Here is a 12,207-nt window from a genome sequence, read left to right on the forward strand (position 1 = left end):
TGGCTTGATAAGGTAAGGAGCCTTATTCGCTGTGCAATGCCCCTCTGGGAAATAAAATATGCAAACTGCCTCTTCAGAGATTGGATTGAACTGGATTGGATGCTGTTCTCATTTACTTTGTCACCCCAAATTTTAGGAAGGAAAATACTAATATATATATTGCGTGTATATATATATATATATATATATATATATATATATATATATATATATATATATATATATATATATATATATATATATATATATATATATATATATATATATAGTGCGTGTTATAGTCCAAATTTATGGTATCTTGCTGGAGGAGGAGAGGGGAGTCGGAGCGGGATCGTTGCTGCTGGAAGTCCCTGCAATTCCCATTGATGATCCCATTGCATGCCTGCCCCCGAGATCTCAATCTGCACGTGTGCCATTTTCTGTGGACTTTTTCCCAAAGCCCACTGCCAGGAAATCAGTGGAAAGTCAGACATTTTCTGAAATCCTAATGACCACCAGGTCACACACTCCTCCCATTCTGGGGGTCGCAGCATCACTCCACTCCTGCCTCTTCATGTAGCAGTGACCCTGACTCCTTTGACCCCGCTTCATCACGGCCGTGCCCCCTTTCTCTGGTAAACTACATTTGGATTATAAGACTCAAAATAATTTTCCTCCCCAATTTAATGGGAAAAAGTGCATCTTATAATCCCCAAAAATACGGTATAAAACTGTTATATAGCCCTGGAGCCCAGCTCTACTCTGAGACAGCAGAACATGCACAGTGCTTATAGCTCTTCCATGTGGAGCTTGTAAGTGCTGTTTTGAAGCTGGCCAGGATTTCTGTAGCTCTGTTGTCTATTAATCCCAAGTACTTCAGCACAATGCTTACAAGCCACATAAGTGGTGGTCGGCCTCCTAGGCTACAGGCTGTACACAAGAGACGTATTAAAGGGAACCTGTCACCCCCCCCAGGCGTTTGAAACTAAAAGAGCCACCTTGTGCAGCAGTAATGCTGCATTCTGACCAGGTGGCTCTTTTAGTTCTGGGTGCTGTAACTGCAGAAATAATCGGTTTTGTAATTTGTTCTAAATACCTTTCTTCAGTCCTGGAGGCAGGCCTTTCCCCCCCCTGCTGGAGACGCCACACAGCCGTCGCTCAAGTCTTCTTGGCGCTGGGTGCCGCCTCCTCAGCGCTGTTTTTGAAATGAGCCGGCGCCTGCGCTCTTTTCTCCTGCCTTGGGCAGGCGCAGTGAGCGCTGCCCGTCATATGCAGTCTAGCTGACTGCGCCTGTGCGGCCGCCCTGCCTGTGAATCCCAGCCCCGCAGTGTCTTCTGATTTATTCACATTGTGGGGCTGGTATTCACAGGCAGGGCGTCCACACAGGCGCAGTCAGCTACACTGCATATGAGGACAGAGGACGGGCAGCGCTCACGGCTCAAGGCAGGAGAAAAGAGCGCAGGCGCCGGCTCATTTAAAACAGCGCTGAGGAGGCGGCGCCAAGAAGACATGACTGACGGCGGTGTGGCGTCTGCAGCAGGGGGGGAAAGGCCTGCCTCCAGGACTGAAGAAAGGTATTTTCTCACAAATTACAAAACGGATTATTTCTCTAGTTACAGCACCCAGAACTAAAAGAGCCACCATGTCAGAATGCAGCATTACTGCTGCACAAGTGGCTTTTAGTTTCAAACGCCTGGGGGGGGGGTGACAGGTTCCCTTTAACATATCAAGAACGGCTTAAAATTTTCATATTCAGTTAATTGAAAAATTGCTCGTTTTTAAAAGCGCTATCTGACACTATCCTTCTACAACAAGGATGATTACCCTTTTAAGGGAAGTTAATCTTGCTAGTGCTTATGAGAAGTGACTGGGATATCAGGCTTGCAGTAACTGTTATAGTAACCTGTGTTAAGGGCTGTGGAGTCAGTATAAAATGGATCAACTCCAAAAATATACAATAAATTGGGTACATTATTACAATGGAGGATGTGCTGTAAATGTTTTCATAATTTGGGAATGTTCTGAAATGTCCTATAAATGTCTGTTCTGTTTCTGATCTAAGGATCTCGGCTTTTCGTTGAAGTAAATCTGTGCTGCACTTTATGCACATGCTCAGTAGCGAGGCTGTGCTCTGGAGTCTGAGGTTAGGCTTACCGACCCCACAGCCCAGCTTGTGTTGGCAGGTTTGGGTCTGCACTAGTATTGGGTACATTTCTGTATATAAGCTGCTACCAGTGTTTTTCCAAAAATAAGAATGGGTGTTGGATTATTTTTCGCGCTGAAAGATTTGGTTAAGGCTTATTTTCAGGGGATGCTGTGTTTTTGTTTTTTTCCATGAATACACATTTATTTAACAAAAAAATCAACATTTATTTACTTATCCTATTGTCACACAATGCGCATACTGGATGTTCCAGCCAATCTCCTCTTCAGTTCCACTAGACTCCTGCAGTTAAAGGACCTTTTGGCATCAGTCACATGACCGTGATGTCATCAAAGGTCCTTAAGCAGTCTTAACCACAGAATAGAAATGCTGGGGGCCTCTAAGAGTGGGGCCGTGACAAATGCCCTCCATAGGCTTTTGGGGTAAGTTAATAAAAAGACCCTTATGTATTTCCATACTAATTTTTGTTTCCCTTTCCTTTAGGTTGCTTTGACAAATCTCGTGTCAAATCTACATCCGAGGGCTTTTTTTTATATATAAAGTTGATTTGGTGCATCAGAACAAGTGACTTCACAGTTCAAAGACTTTACCAAGAACAAGCACTTGTTTGCGTTGCAATAACAAGGACTCATTTATTGAGCAAGACTTTATCTCTTCATTTGGAAGAGTTCTATAAACTGTTATTACAGTCTCTGGACTGACTCTTGACTTTGAAGCTGCAAAAAACCTTCAAAGGGACAATTTAATAGAAAACAAAATGAGCACCACAAGAACAGAGAACCCTGTTTTAATGGGTCTGTCCAGTCAGAATGGGCAATTGAGGGGCCCAGTGAAGCCTAATCAAGGCCCTGGAAGTGGGGGAATGCAGACACAGCAAATAAGCCAGCTGAAAAACGCCAGCACAATCAATAACGGAAGTCAGCAGCAAGCACAGAGCATGAGCAGCGCTATTAAGTGAGTATCTGTCCGGTACTATGGCTTTCTAAATGTACGGACTAGTAAACCTAAGCATATTTAGCTGTATATCCCACTAGTTGTAAAGCTGCATATATGGCGGTCCACTCTTCTAGGTCTGCAGGATTTGTGTATAGTCTGACTTTGGAGATACAGGTCTTCATAGTTATAGTTATTAAGGTTGAAGGAAGACTTTAAAGGTACTTTCACACTGAGCGACTTTACAACGAGAACGACAGCGATCCGTGACGTTGCAGCGTCCTGGATAGCGATCTCGTTGTGTTTGACACCCAGCAGCGATCTGGATCCCGCTGTGATATCGCTGGTCGGAGCTAGAAGTCCAGAACTTTATTTGGTCGTCAGATCGGCGTGTATCGTTGTGTTTGACAGCAAAAGCAACGATTCCTGCAATGTTTTACAATGGTAACCAGGGTAAACATCGGGTTACTAAGCGCAGGGCCGCGCTTAGTAACCCGATATTTACCCTGGTTACCATTGTAAAAGTAAAAAAAAAAAACAGTACATACTCACCTTCTGATGTCTGTCACGTCCCCCGGCGTCCACAGGGTTAAACTGCTTTCGGCAGGAGCGCTGCTAAATGCACGCGCTGCTGCCGAGAGCTTCCCTGCACTGACTGTCAGTGCCGGCCGTAAAGCAGAGCACAGCGGTGACGTCACCGCTGTTACTGCCGGGTGCCGGCGCCGACACATTCAGTGCAGGGAAGCTGCCGGCGGGGGACGTGACAGACATCAGAAGGTGAGTATGTAGTGTTTTTTTTTTTTTTTAACTTTTACAATGGTAACCAGGGTAAATATCGGGTTACTAAGCGCGGCCCTGCGCTTAGTAACCCGATGTTTACCCGGGTGCTGCAGGGGGACTTCGGCATCGTTGAAGACAGTTTCAACGATGCCGAAGTCGTTCCCCTGATCGTTGGTCGCTGGAGAGAGCTGTCTGTGACAGCTCCCCAGCCACCTAAACAGCGACGCTGCAGCGATCGGCTCGTTGTCTATATCGCTGCAGCGTCGCTGAGTGTGACTACCTTAAGTCCATCTAGTTAAACCCATAGCTTAACCTAACATGCCCTAACGTTGATCCAGAGGAAGGCAAAAAAAAAACCATGTGGCAAAGAGTAAGCTCCACATTGGGGAAAAAAATTCCTTCCCGACTCCACATACGGCAGTCTGACTATTTCCCTGGATTAACGCCCTGGATTAACGCCCTATCAAGGAATCTAGTGTGTATATACCCTGTAACATTACACTTTTCAAGAAAGGCATCCAGTCCCCTCTTAAATTTTAAGTAATGAATCACTCATTACAACATCATACGGCAGAGAGTTCCATAGTCTCACTGCTCTTACAGTAAAGAATCCGCGTCTGTTATTATGCTTAAACCTTCTTTCCTCCAGACGTAGAGGATGCCCCCTTGTCCCTGTCTCAGGTCTATGATTAAAAAGATCATCAGAAAGGTCTTTGTACTGTCCCCTCATATATTTATACATTAAAATAAGATCACCCCTTAGTCTTCGTTTTTCCAAACTAAATAGCCCCAAGTGTAATAACCTATCTTGGTATTGCAGACCCCCCCAGTCCTCTAATAACCTTGGTCGCTCTCCTCTGCACCCGCTCTAGTTCAGCTCTGTCTTTCTTATACACCGGAGACCAGAACTGTGCACAGTATTCTAAGTGTGGTCGAACTAGTGACTTGTATAGAGGTAAAATTACATCCCATTATTTTATTTGCCTTTGTAGCAGCTGCCTGACACTGGCCACTGAATATGAGTTTGTCATCCACCCATACACCCAGGTCTTTTTCATTGACTGTTTTGCCCAGAGTTTTAGAATTAAGCACATAGTTATACATCTTATTACTTCTACCCAAGTGCATGACCTTACATTTATCCCCATTAAAGCGCATTTGCCATTTATCAGCCCAAGCTTCTAGTTTACATAAATCCTCCTGTAATATAAAATTGTCCTCCTCTGTATTGATTACCCTGCAGAGTTTAGTGTCATCTGCAAATATTGAAATTCAACTCTGAATGCCCCCTACAAGGTCATTAATAAATATGTTAAAAAGAAGAGGGACCAATACTGACCCCTGTGGTACCCCACTGCTAACCGCGACCCAGTCAGTGTGCTCCATTAATAACCACCCTTTGTTTCCTATCCCTGAGCCAGTTCTCAACCCACTTGCACATATTTTCCCCTATCCCCATTATTCTCATTTTATGTATCAACCTTGTGTGGCACCGTATCAAAAGCTTTTGAAAAGTCCATATACACTACATCTACTGGGTCCCCTTGGTCCAGTCCGGAACTTACCTCTTCATAGAAGCTGATCAGATTAGTCTGACATGAACGGTCCCTAGTAAACCCGTGCTGATACTGGGTCATGAGGTTATTCCTCTTCAGATACTCCAGCATAGCATCCCTTAAAATGCCCTCCAGGATTTTACCCACAGTAGAGGTTAAGCTTACTGGCCTATAATTTCTGAGTTCAGTTTTTGTCCCCTTTTTGAATATTGGCACCACATTTGCTATACGCCAGTCCTGTGGTACAGACCCTGTTATTATGGACTCTTTAAAGATTAAAAATAATGGTCTATCAATGACTGTACTTAATTCCTGCAGTACTCGGGGGGTGTATCCCATCCAGGCCCGGAGATTTGTCAATTTTAGTGATTTTTAGACGCCGCCGTACTTCCTGCTGGGTTAAGCAGGTGACACTTAATTGGGAATTTTTGTTATCACTGATCATATTGTCTGCCATGGGTTTTTCTTGTGTAAACACTGATGAAAGTCATTTAGCATATTGGCTTTTTCCTCATCCACCACTTCCCCCAGACTATTTTTAAGGGGCCAACACTTTAATTTTTTAGTTTCTTACTATTTATGTAGTTAAAGAATATTTTGGGATTATTTTTACTCTCTCTGGCAATGAGTCTCTCTGTCTCAATCTTTGCTGCCTTGATTTGCTTTTTACAGAATTTAATTTTCTGTATTTATTTAATGCCTCATCACTACCTACTTCATTTAATTCTCTAAATGCTTTCTTTTTGTCACTTATTGCGCCCCTTACAGCTCTATTTAGCCATATTGGTTTCCTCCTATTTCTAGAATGTTCCCATACGGTGTATACTGTGCACAGGTCCTATCCAGGAAGCTAATAAACGTCTCCTATTTTCTTTGTGTATTTTTATGTCTCAGGATATCGTCCCAGTTAATTGCACCAAGATCATCTCTCATCCGTTGGAAATTTGCCCTCCTGAAGTTTAATGTTCTTGTAACCCCTCTACCACACATCTTATTAAAGGATACATGAAAACTTATTATTTTGTGATCACTATTCCCCAAGTGACCCCCAACCCTTATATTTGCTATGCGGTCTGGAGTGTTGGTTAATATTAGGTCTAGCAGTGCCCCCCTCCTTGTTGGGTCCTGAACCAGTTGTGAAAGGTAATTGTCTCTCATAGTTGTCAAAAACCGATTATGGTACCTTTGCTGGAACTGCAGGTTTCTGTCCCCCAATCAATTTCAGGGTAGTTGAAGTCCCCCATAATAATGACTTCTCCATGAGTCGCAGCTTCATCTATTTGCTTTACGAGGATATTCTCCATTGCTTCCATTATTTTTGGAGATTTATAACAAACCCCTATCAGTAATTTATTATTTTTCCCCCTCCCCTTATCTCCACCCACAGGGACTCTACATTTTCATTAAATTCACCTATATTATCACGCCGGATGGGTTTTAAGGATGATTTTACATATAGACATACCCCTCCCCCTCGCTTATCTGTACGGTCATTTCTGAACAGACTATAGCCCTGCAAGTTAACAACCCAGTCATGGCTCTCATCCAGCCATGTTTCAGATATCCCCACCATGCCATAATTATGCTCCAACAACATTAATTCTAATTCGTCCATTTTGTTGGCGAGGCTTCTGGCATTAGTATACATGCACTTGATGTTCCTCTCTGTACCTCTATTCTTTCTTAATTTAACTGTTCTAACCCCACCCCCACATGCCACCGCCACCCCCAACTTCCTTATTTGTGCCCAGGTCTCTATCTTCCCCTCCTATAAATTGAATACCCTCCCCCCCCCCAATCCCTAGTTTAAACACTCCTCCAACCTTCTAGCCATTTTCTCCCCCAGCACAGCTGCACCTTCCCCATTGAGGTGCAGCCCGTCCCTAGCATAGAGCCTGTAGCCCACTGAGAAGTCGGCCCAGTTCTGCAGGAACCAAAACCTCTCCTTCCTACACCAATTGTTGAGCCACTTATTAGCCTCCCTAATCTCCTGTTGCCTCTCTGGCGTGGTACAGGCAGTATTTCGGAAAATACCACGTTGGAGGTCCTTGCTTTCAGCTTGCAGCCGAATTCCCTGAAATCATCTTTAAGGACCTTCCACCTACCTCTAACTTTGTCATTTGTGCCAATGTGCACCATGACCGCTGGGTCCTCACCAGCCCCTCCCAGTAATCTGTCCACCCGATCAGCGATGTGTCGGACTCGAGCGCCAGGTAGGCAGCACACCGTCCAACGATCCCTGTCTTTGTGACAGATTGCCCTATCTGTTCCCCTAATAATTGAGTCCCCCACTACCAGCACCTGTCTGGCCTGCCCTGCTCTCCTATTTCCCTCCTTACTGTAGCAGTCACTCCAGGTCTTGAAGCATAGGAATAGCCCCAGACCATCACATTACCACCACCATATTTTACTGTTGGTATGAGGTTCCTTTTTTAAAATGCTGTTGCTTCTACGCCAGACGTAATGGGACATACACCTTCCAAAAAAATTCAACCTCTTCCAAAAAGTTAAACCTCTTGTCTAGTCAGTCCAGAGTATTCTCCCAAAAGTCTTGGGGATCAAGATGTGTTCTGGCAAAGCTGAAATGAGCCTTTGTTCTTATTGCTCAGTAGCGGATTTTGTCTTTGAACTCTGCCATGCAGGCCATTTTTGCCCAGTCTTTCTTAGGCTACTTTCACACTAGCGTTTTTTTTCAATACGTCGCAATGCGTCGTTTTGGCTGAAAAACGCATCCTGCAAAAGTGCTTGCAGGATGCGTTTTTTCCCATTGACTAACATTAGCGACGCATTGACACATCGCAACGGTCGTGCGACGGTTGCGCCGTGTTGTGGCGGACCGTCGGCTGCGCAAAACGCTACATGTAACGTTTTTTGCTGCCGACGGTCCGCTTTTTCTGACCGGGCATGCGCGGCCGGAACTCCGCCCCCACCTCCCCGCACTTCCCCGCATCTCACAATGGGGCGGCGGATGCGCTGGAAAAATGCATCCGCTGCCCCCGTTGTGCGGCGCAGAGAACGCTAGCGTGGGTAACCTCGGCCCGACGCACTGCGACGGGACGGGCCCGACGCTAGTGTGAAAGTAGCCTTATGGTGGAGTCATGAACACTGACCTAAACTGAGGCAAGTGAGGCCTGCGGTTATTTGGATGTTGGGTCTTCTGTGACCTCTTGGATGAGTCTTCGCTGCGCTCTTGGGTAGAGATAGGCGAATAGTAAAGTTCAGGGTCTGTAACTGTTCGGGCACAGATTTCACCAGGAAGCCAGTATTACTGTTCAGGTTCAAATAATCTAGGTAACGTGTCACCTTGTTGCGCTGCTGATTAATATAGACGGAGATACTGTATACTTTCAAAACTTTAACAGGTTTTTATAGGTCAACTCGTTTTGAGGACGGCACACAACTTCATCAGGACAAAATCGAATAGCAACTGTCAGATGATTGTCTTATATGCGGCCTTTGTTTTTGAAAAAACCCGCCAAATTGGGCACATGACAATGTCAAAGTTCATCACATACGGAGAGCAGATGTAAAAACCAAAGTAAATGATCAAAAATCCTCTGAGATAAGTTTATTAAACAAAAACCTAGAGCGATATACCTGAAAAAATGGTATCAAGTGGGGAGCTGAACTCGTGTCAACTTGGTCTCCAAGTCCAAGACTTGGTAGTGAACCACTGGAAGGATGTCAAATGCGCATACTAAAAGACCGGGCACCAAAAAGATTAAGAAGAAAAAAAAAAAAAAAGTCTGAAAATATTTCAAAAGAAATATCAATATATGTGTGTGCCTGGAAGTAATGTCCCATAGATGTAAAATTTTACAAACTCTTATTTCAGCATAATGAAATATGATGACTACCAACAGAAACCTTGAGACAGCTGAATTGGTTGAAAAGGAATTATATGGCGATTCACAATCTGATCATAGGCAGGAGCTTCAACCTGCCATGCAAACCTCTGAGTGCTAGAGAATTGATGTGGACTTTGAAGTGTTAAAGGCTAGTAAAGTTCAGGGTCCGTACTGTTCGGGCACAGACTTCACTAGGAAGTCTGTTACTGTTCAGGATCGGCACCCCGAACACCGGGTGTTTCTCGCACTTTTATCTGCATGACAGTGCGAGAAACACGGGTGGCTCTGATGGGCCGTAAGATTAATTCCACCAGTGTGAGCCCACAGCTGTGACCAGAGGTAAAAAGTTTACTTCCAGTCACTGGCGTTGGTTGATGGGAATACTACTCCCATCAGCCTGCACCTTCTGCCACTAATAACAGAACAGTTGACAGCTGATCGGAGTATTCATCAGCCAGCGCCTGCACTCTAAATAATGAAAATAAAAAAACTGAGTTCCTCTATATTTTTGTTAAACAGCCAGGCAAAGCGGACAGTTGCAGGCTGTTAAACTCGGCAGTAAGCTTTGGCAAGGTTGGTTATAAAGAATAGAGGGGTTCCCACGCTGGTATTTTTAAATTTAAGTAAATAAACAAAAAAAAAAAACTACAAAGTTAGCGGTACTCTCAGTTTGATAAGGGGGACATGGATATTGCCCCCACCTTCCCAATAGTGGGAAGAGACTGTGTCGAAGCGCCAGAATTGGTGCATCCACTAGATGGGCTTTTTCTTTTGGCGGCTGTTATTTTTAGTCTGGGAGGGTGGAAGGCAATATCAGCCCCTTACCAACCTGAGAATACCAGCCCCAGCTGTCTGCTTTAGCTTGGCTGATTGTCAACAATGGGGGGGATATGCATCACGCAGTGTTTTTTTTTTTTTAATTGTATATTTAAATTTTAAAGGCATGGGGACCCCTCTATTCTTAACCAACTTTGCTAAAACTGACAGCTGAGGGTTGCAGCCCACAGCTGTCGGTTTTGCCTGGCTGCTTATCAAAAACGCAGGGGAACCCACGCTTTAATTTATCTAGAGCGCTGAATGATTAATACCCCCGTCGCCACTGGCTCGATTAGCGGCAGCAGGTGTAGGCTGATGGGAGTAGTAGTCCCATTAGCAGGCGCTAGTGACCATAGGTAAGCTTTTTGCAACCAATCACAGCTGCGGGCTCATGCTGTCATTTGACAGTGTGGGAATAGTGTCTCTGACCGCCAGTAATGATTTTACCCCCGATCAGAGGCAGTGTTTGCTGTGTTGTCATGCACATGACAGCGTGGCAAATTGGGTCTGGGTTCGAGTGCTTTTGTTACTTGAACTGAACTTTATTTTAACTGTTTTGCCAGACCCGAACATCCATGTGTTTGCTCTTCACTACTCTTGGGTAATTTTGCTCGGCCGGCCACTACTGGGAAGGGTTACCTGGTTCCATGTCTTTGTGAATAATGGCTCCCTGTGGTTCGCTCGAGTCCCAAAACTTTAGAAATGGCTTTTTAACCTCTTCCAGATTGATAGATTTCTATCTTTTGAGGATCTTTTACTTTGTCACTGTCAGACAGGTCCTAGTTAAGTGATTTTATTTTTTTATTTAAAACAGATGTGGCAGTAATCATGCCTGTTTGTGAAGTAGAGTTCAAATTCCCTAGCTACAAAGTTGTGATAAACCACAGTTGCTTTGTTTTAGGGTGGGGGGGGCGTACAAAATCACTTTTTTCACACAGGGCCCTGTAGGTTTAGATTTTTCTTTTAATAAAGACCTTCATTTGAAAACTGCATTTTGTTTACTTGGTATCTTTGGCTAATATTTCAGATCTCCAGATCCATTTAATTTGTGTGACAAACATGCAAAAGAATAGGAAATCGGGAAGGGGCAAATGCTTTCACACAACCATATGTATATGTATTTATATTCCTCCTGGCTTACTGAAAATAGACAGTAAAGAATCAAAAACTTCGGCACTCAAATTATATTTATTGCCAAATATTCATATGAAAAATGAGGCAAATCACCACAATATATGAAAAAGGAAAAAAGACCCAGGTATAAACAGATATACTTCTGCTGCAACGTTTTGGCAACAAGATGTCTTTTTTAAGCCAAATCTGTGTGGAAAAAGGGTCTCTGGTTATGGAATTTAATCCACAAGCATTCCTGCGTAGCGCCGGAGCTTCTGTGCCATGGCGAGCTGCCGGTGCCAGGAATTTCCATAACCAGAGACCCCTTTTCCACACAGATTTGGCTTGAAAAAGGCATCTTGTTGCCGAAACGTTGCAGCAGAAGTGCATTTGTTTTATACTTTTTTTTTTTCCTTTTTAAAATGGTGGTTTGCCTCATTTTTCATATGAATATTTGGCAATAAATTTATCATTTGAGTGCTGAAGTTTTTTGTTTCTTTACTTTCTGGAATTTTCTTCAGAGCACCACGATCCACTAACAGTGAGAACCCCTTATATTCCATATATCTTAATGAAAATAGACGTCTGGTTAAATAAGATATAAAATTCTGTCCTATATGTATATAAAAACATTTTCTGTCAGAATATCTGTATAATCTTAATATTAAATGGTTTGTCCAGGATTACATTTTGTTTGTGCATAGGGTGGCATTTATGGAGCGGACTTGTGGACCTGCAGCATACCTTGGAGATGAGGCTCAAATTTTATTTAACCATTTTAAATACTGCTCTGTTACTGACAGGGCCATTTTTTAAATGCCACGATCACTGTTTTTTGTTGTCTCCAGCTCCCATCATCCTCCCATGACATTGACACAGCAGCTGGGGAGCTTGATTAAGGTCTCATGGCTGCCATTTTAGTCTTCCTATGAAGCCGAACCTGTGCATTGTCTTTGAAGAAGCTAATTTAACTATATACTGCAATAAAATCAGCTGATCGCAGGTTCAAGTCCCTAAG

At 43.7% G+C, this 12,207-nt stretch overlaps 1 protein-coding gene across 2 annotated transcripts in view; it reads left to right on the forward strand.

Annotated features, from left to right (window-relative positions):
- The window catches only part of DDX6 (DEAD-box helicase 6), a 53,274-nt gene that overhangs the window by 22,848 nt on the left and 18,219 nt on the right, over positions 1-12,207 (forward strand). For both annotated transcript variants that reach the window (XM_077250461.1, XM_077250462.1), the window contains exon 2: positions 2,627-3,097. In XM_077250461.1, the coding sequence (XP_077106576.1) occupies positions 2,901-3,097 (197 nt within the window). In that variant the 5' untranslated portion in view covers positions 2,627-2,900. The remainder of the gene's footprint in view (positions 1-2,626; positions 3,098-12,207) is intronic.

This window comes from Ranitomeya variabilis, chromosome 4 (genome assembly GCF_051348905.1).
Source record: "Ranitomeya variabilis isolate aRanVar5 chromosome 4, aRanVar5.hap1, whole genome shotgun sequence".
NCBI lineage: Eukaryota > Metazoa > Chordata > Amphibia > Anura > Dendrobatidae > Ranitomeya > Ranitomeya variabilis.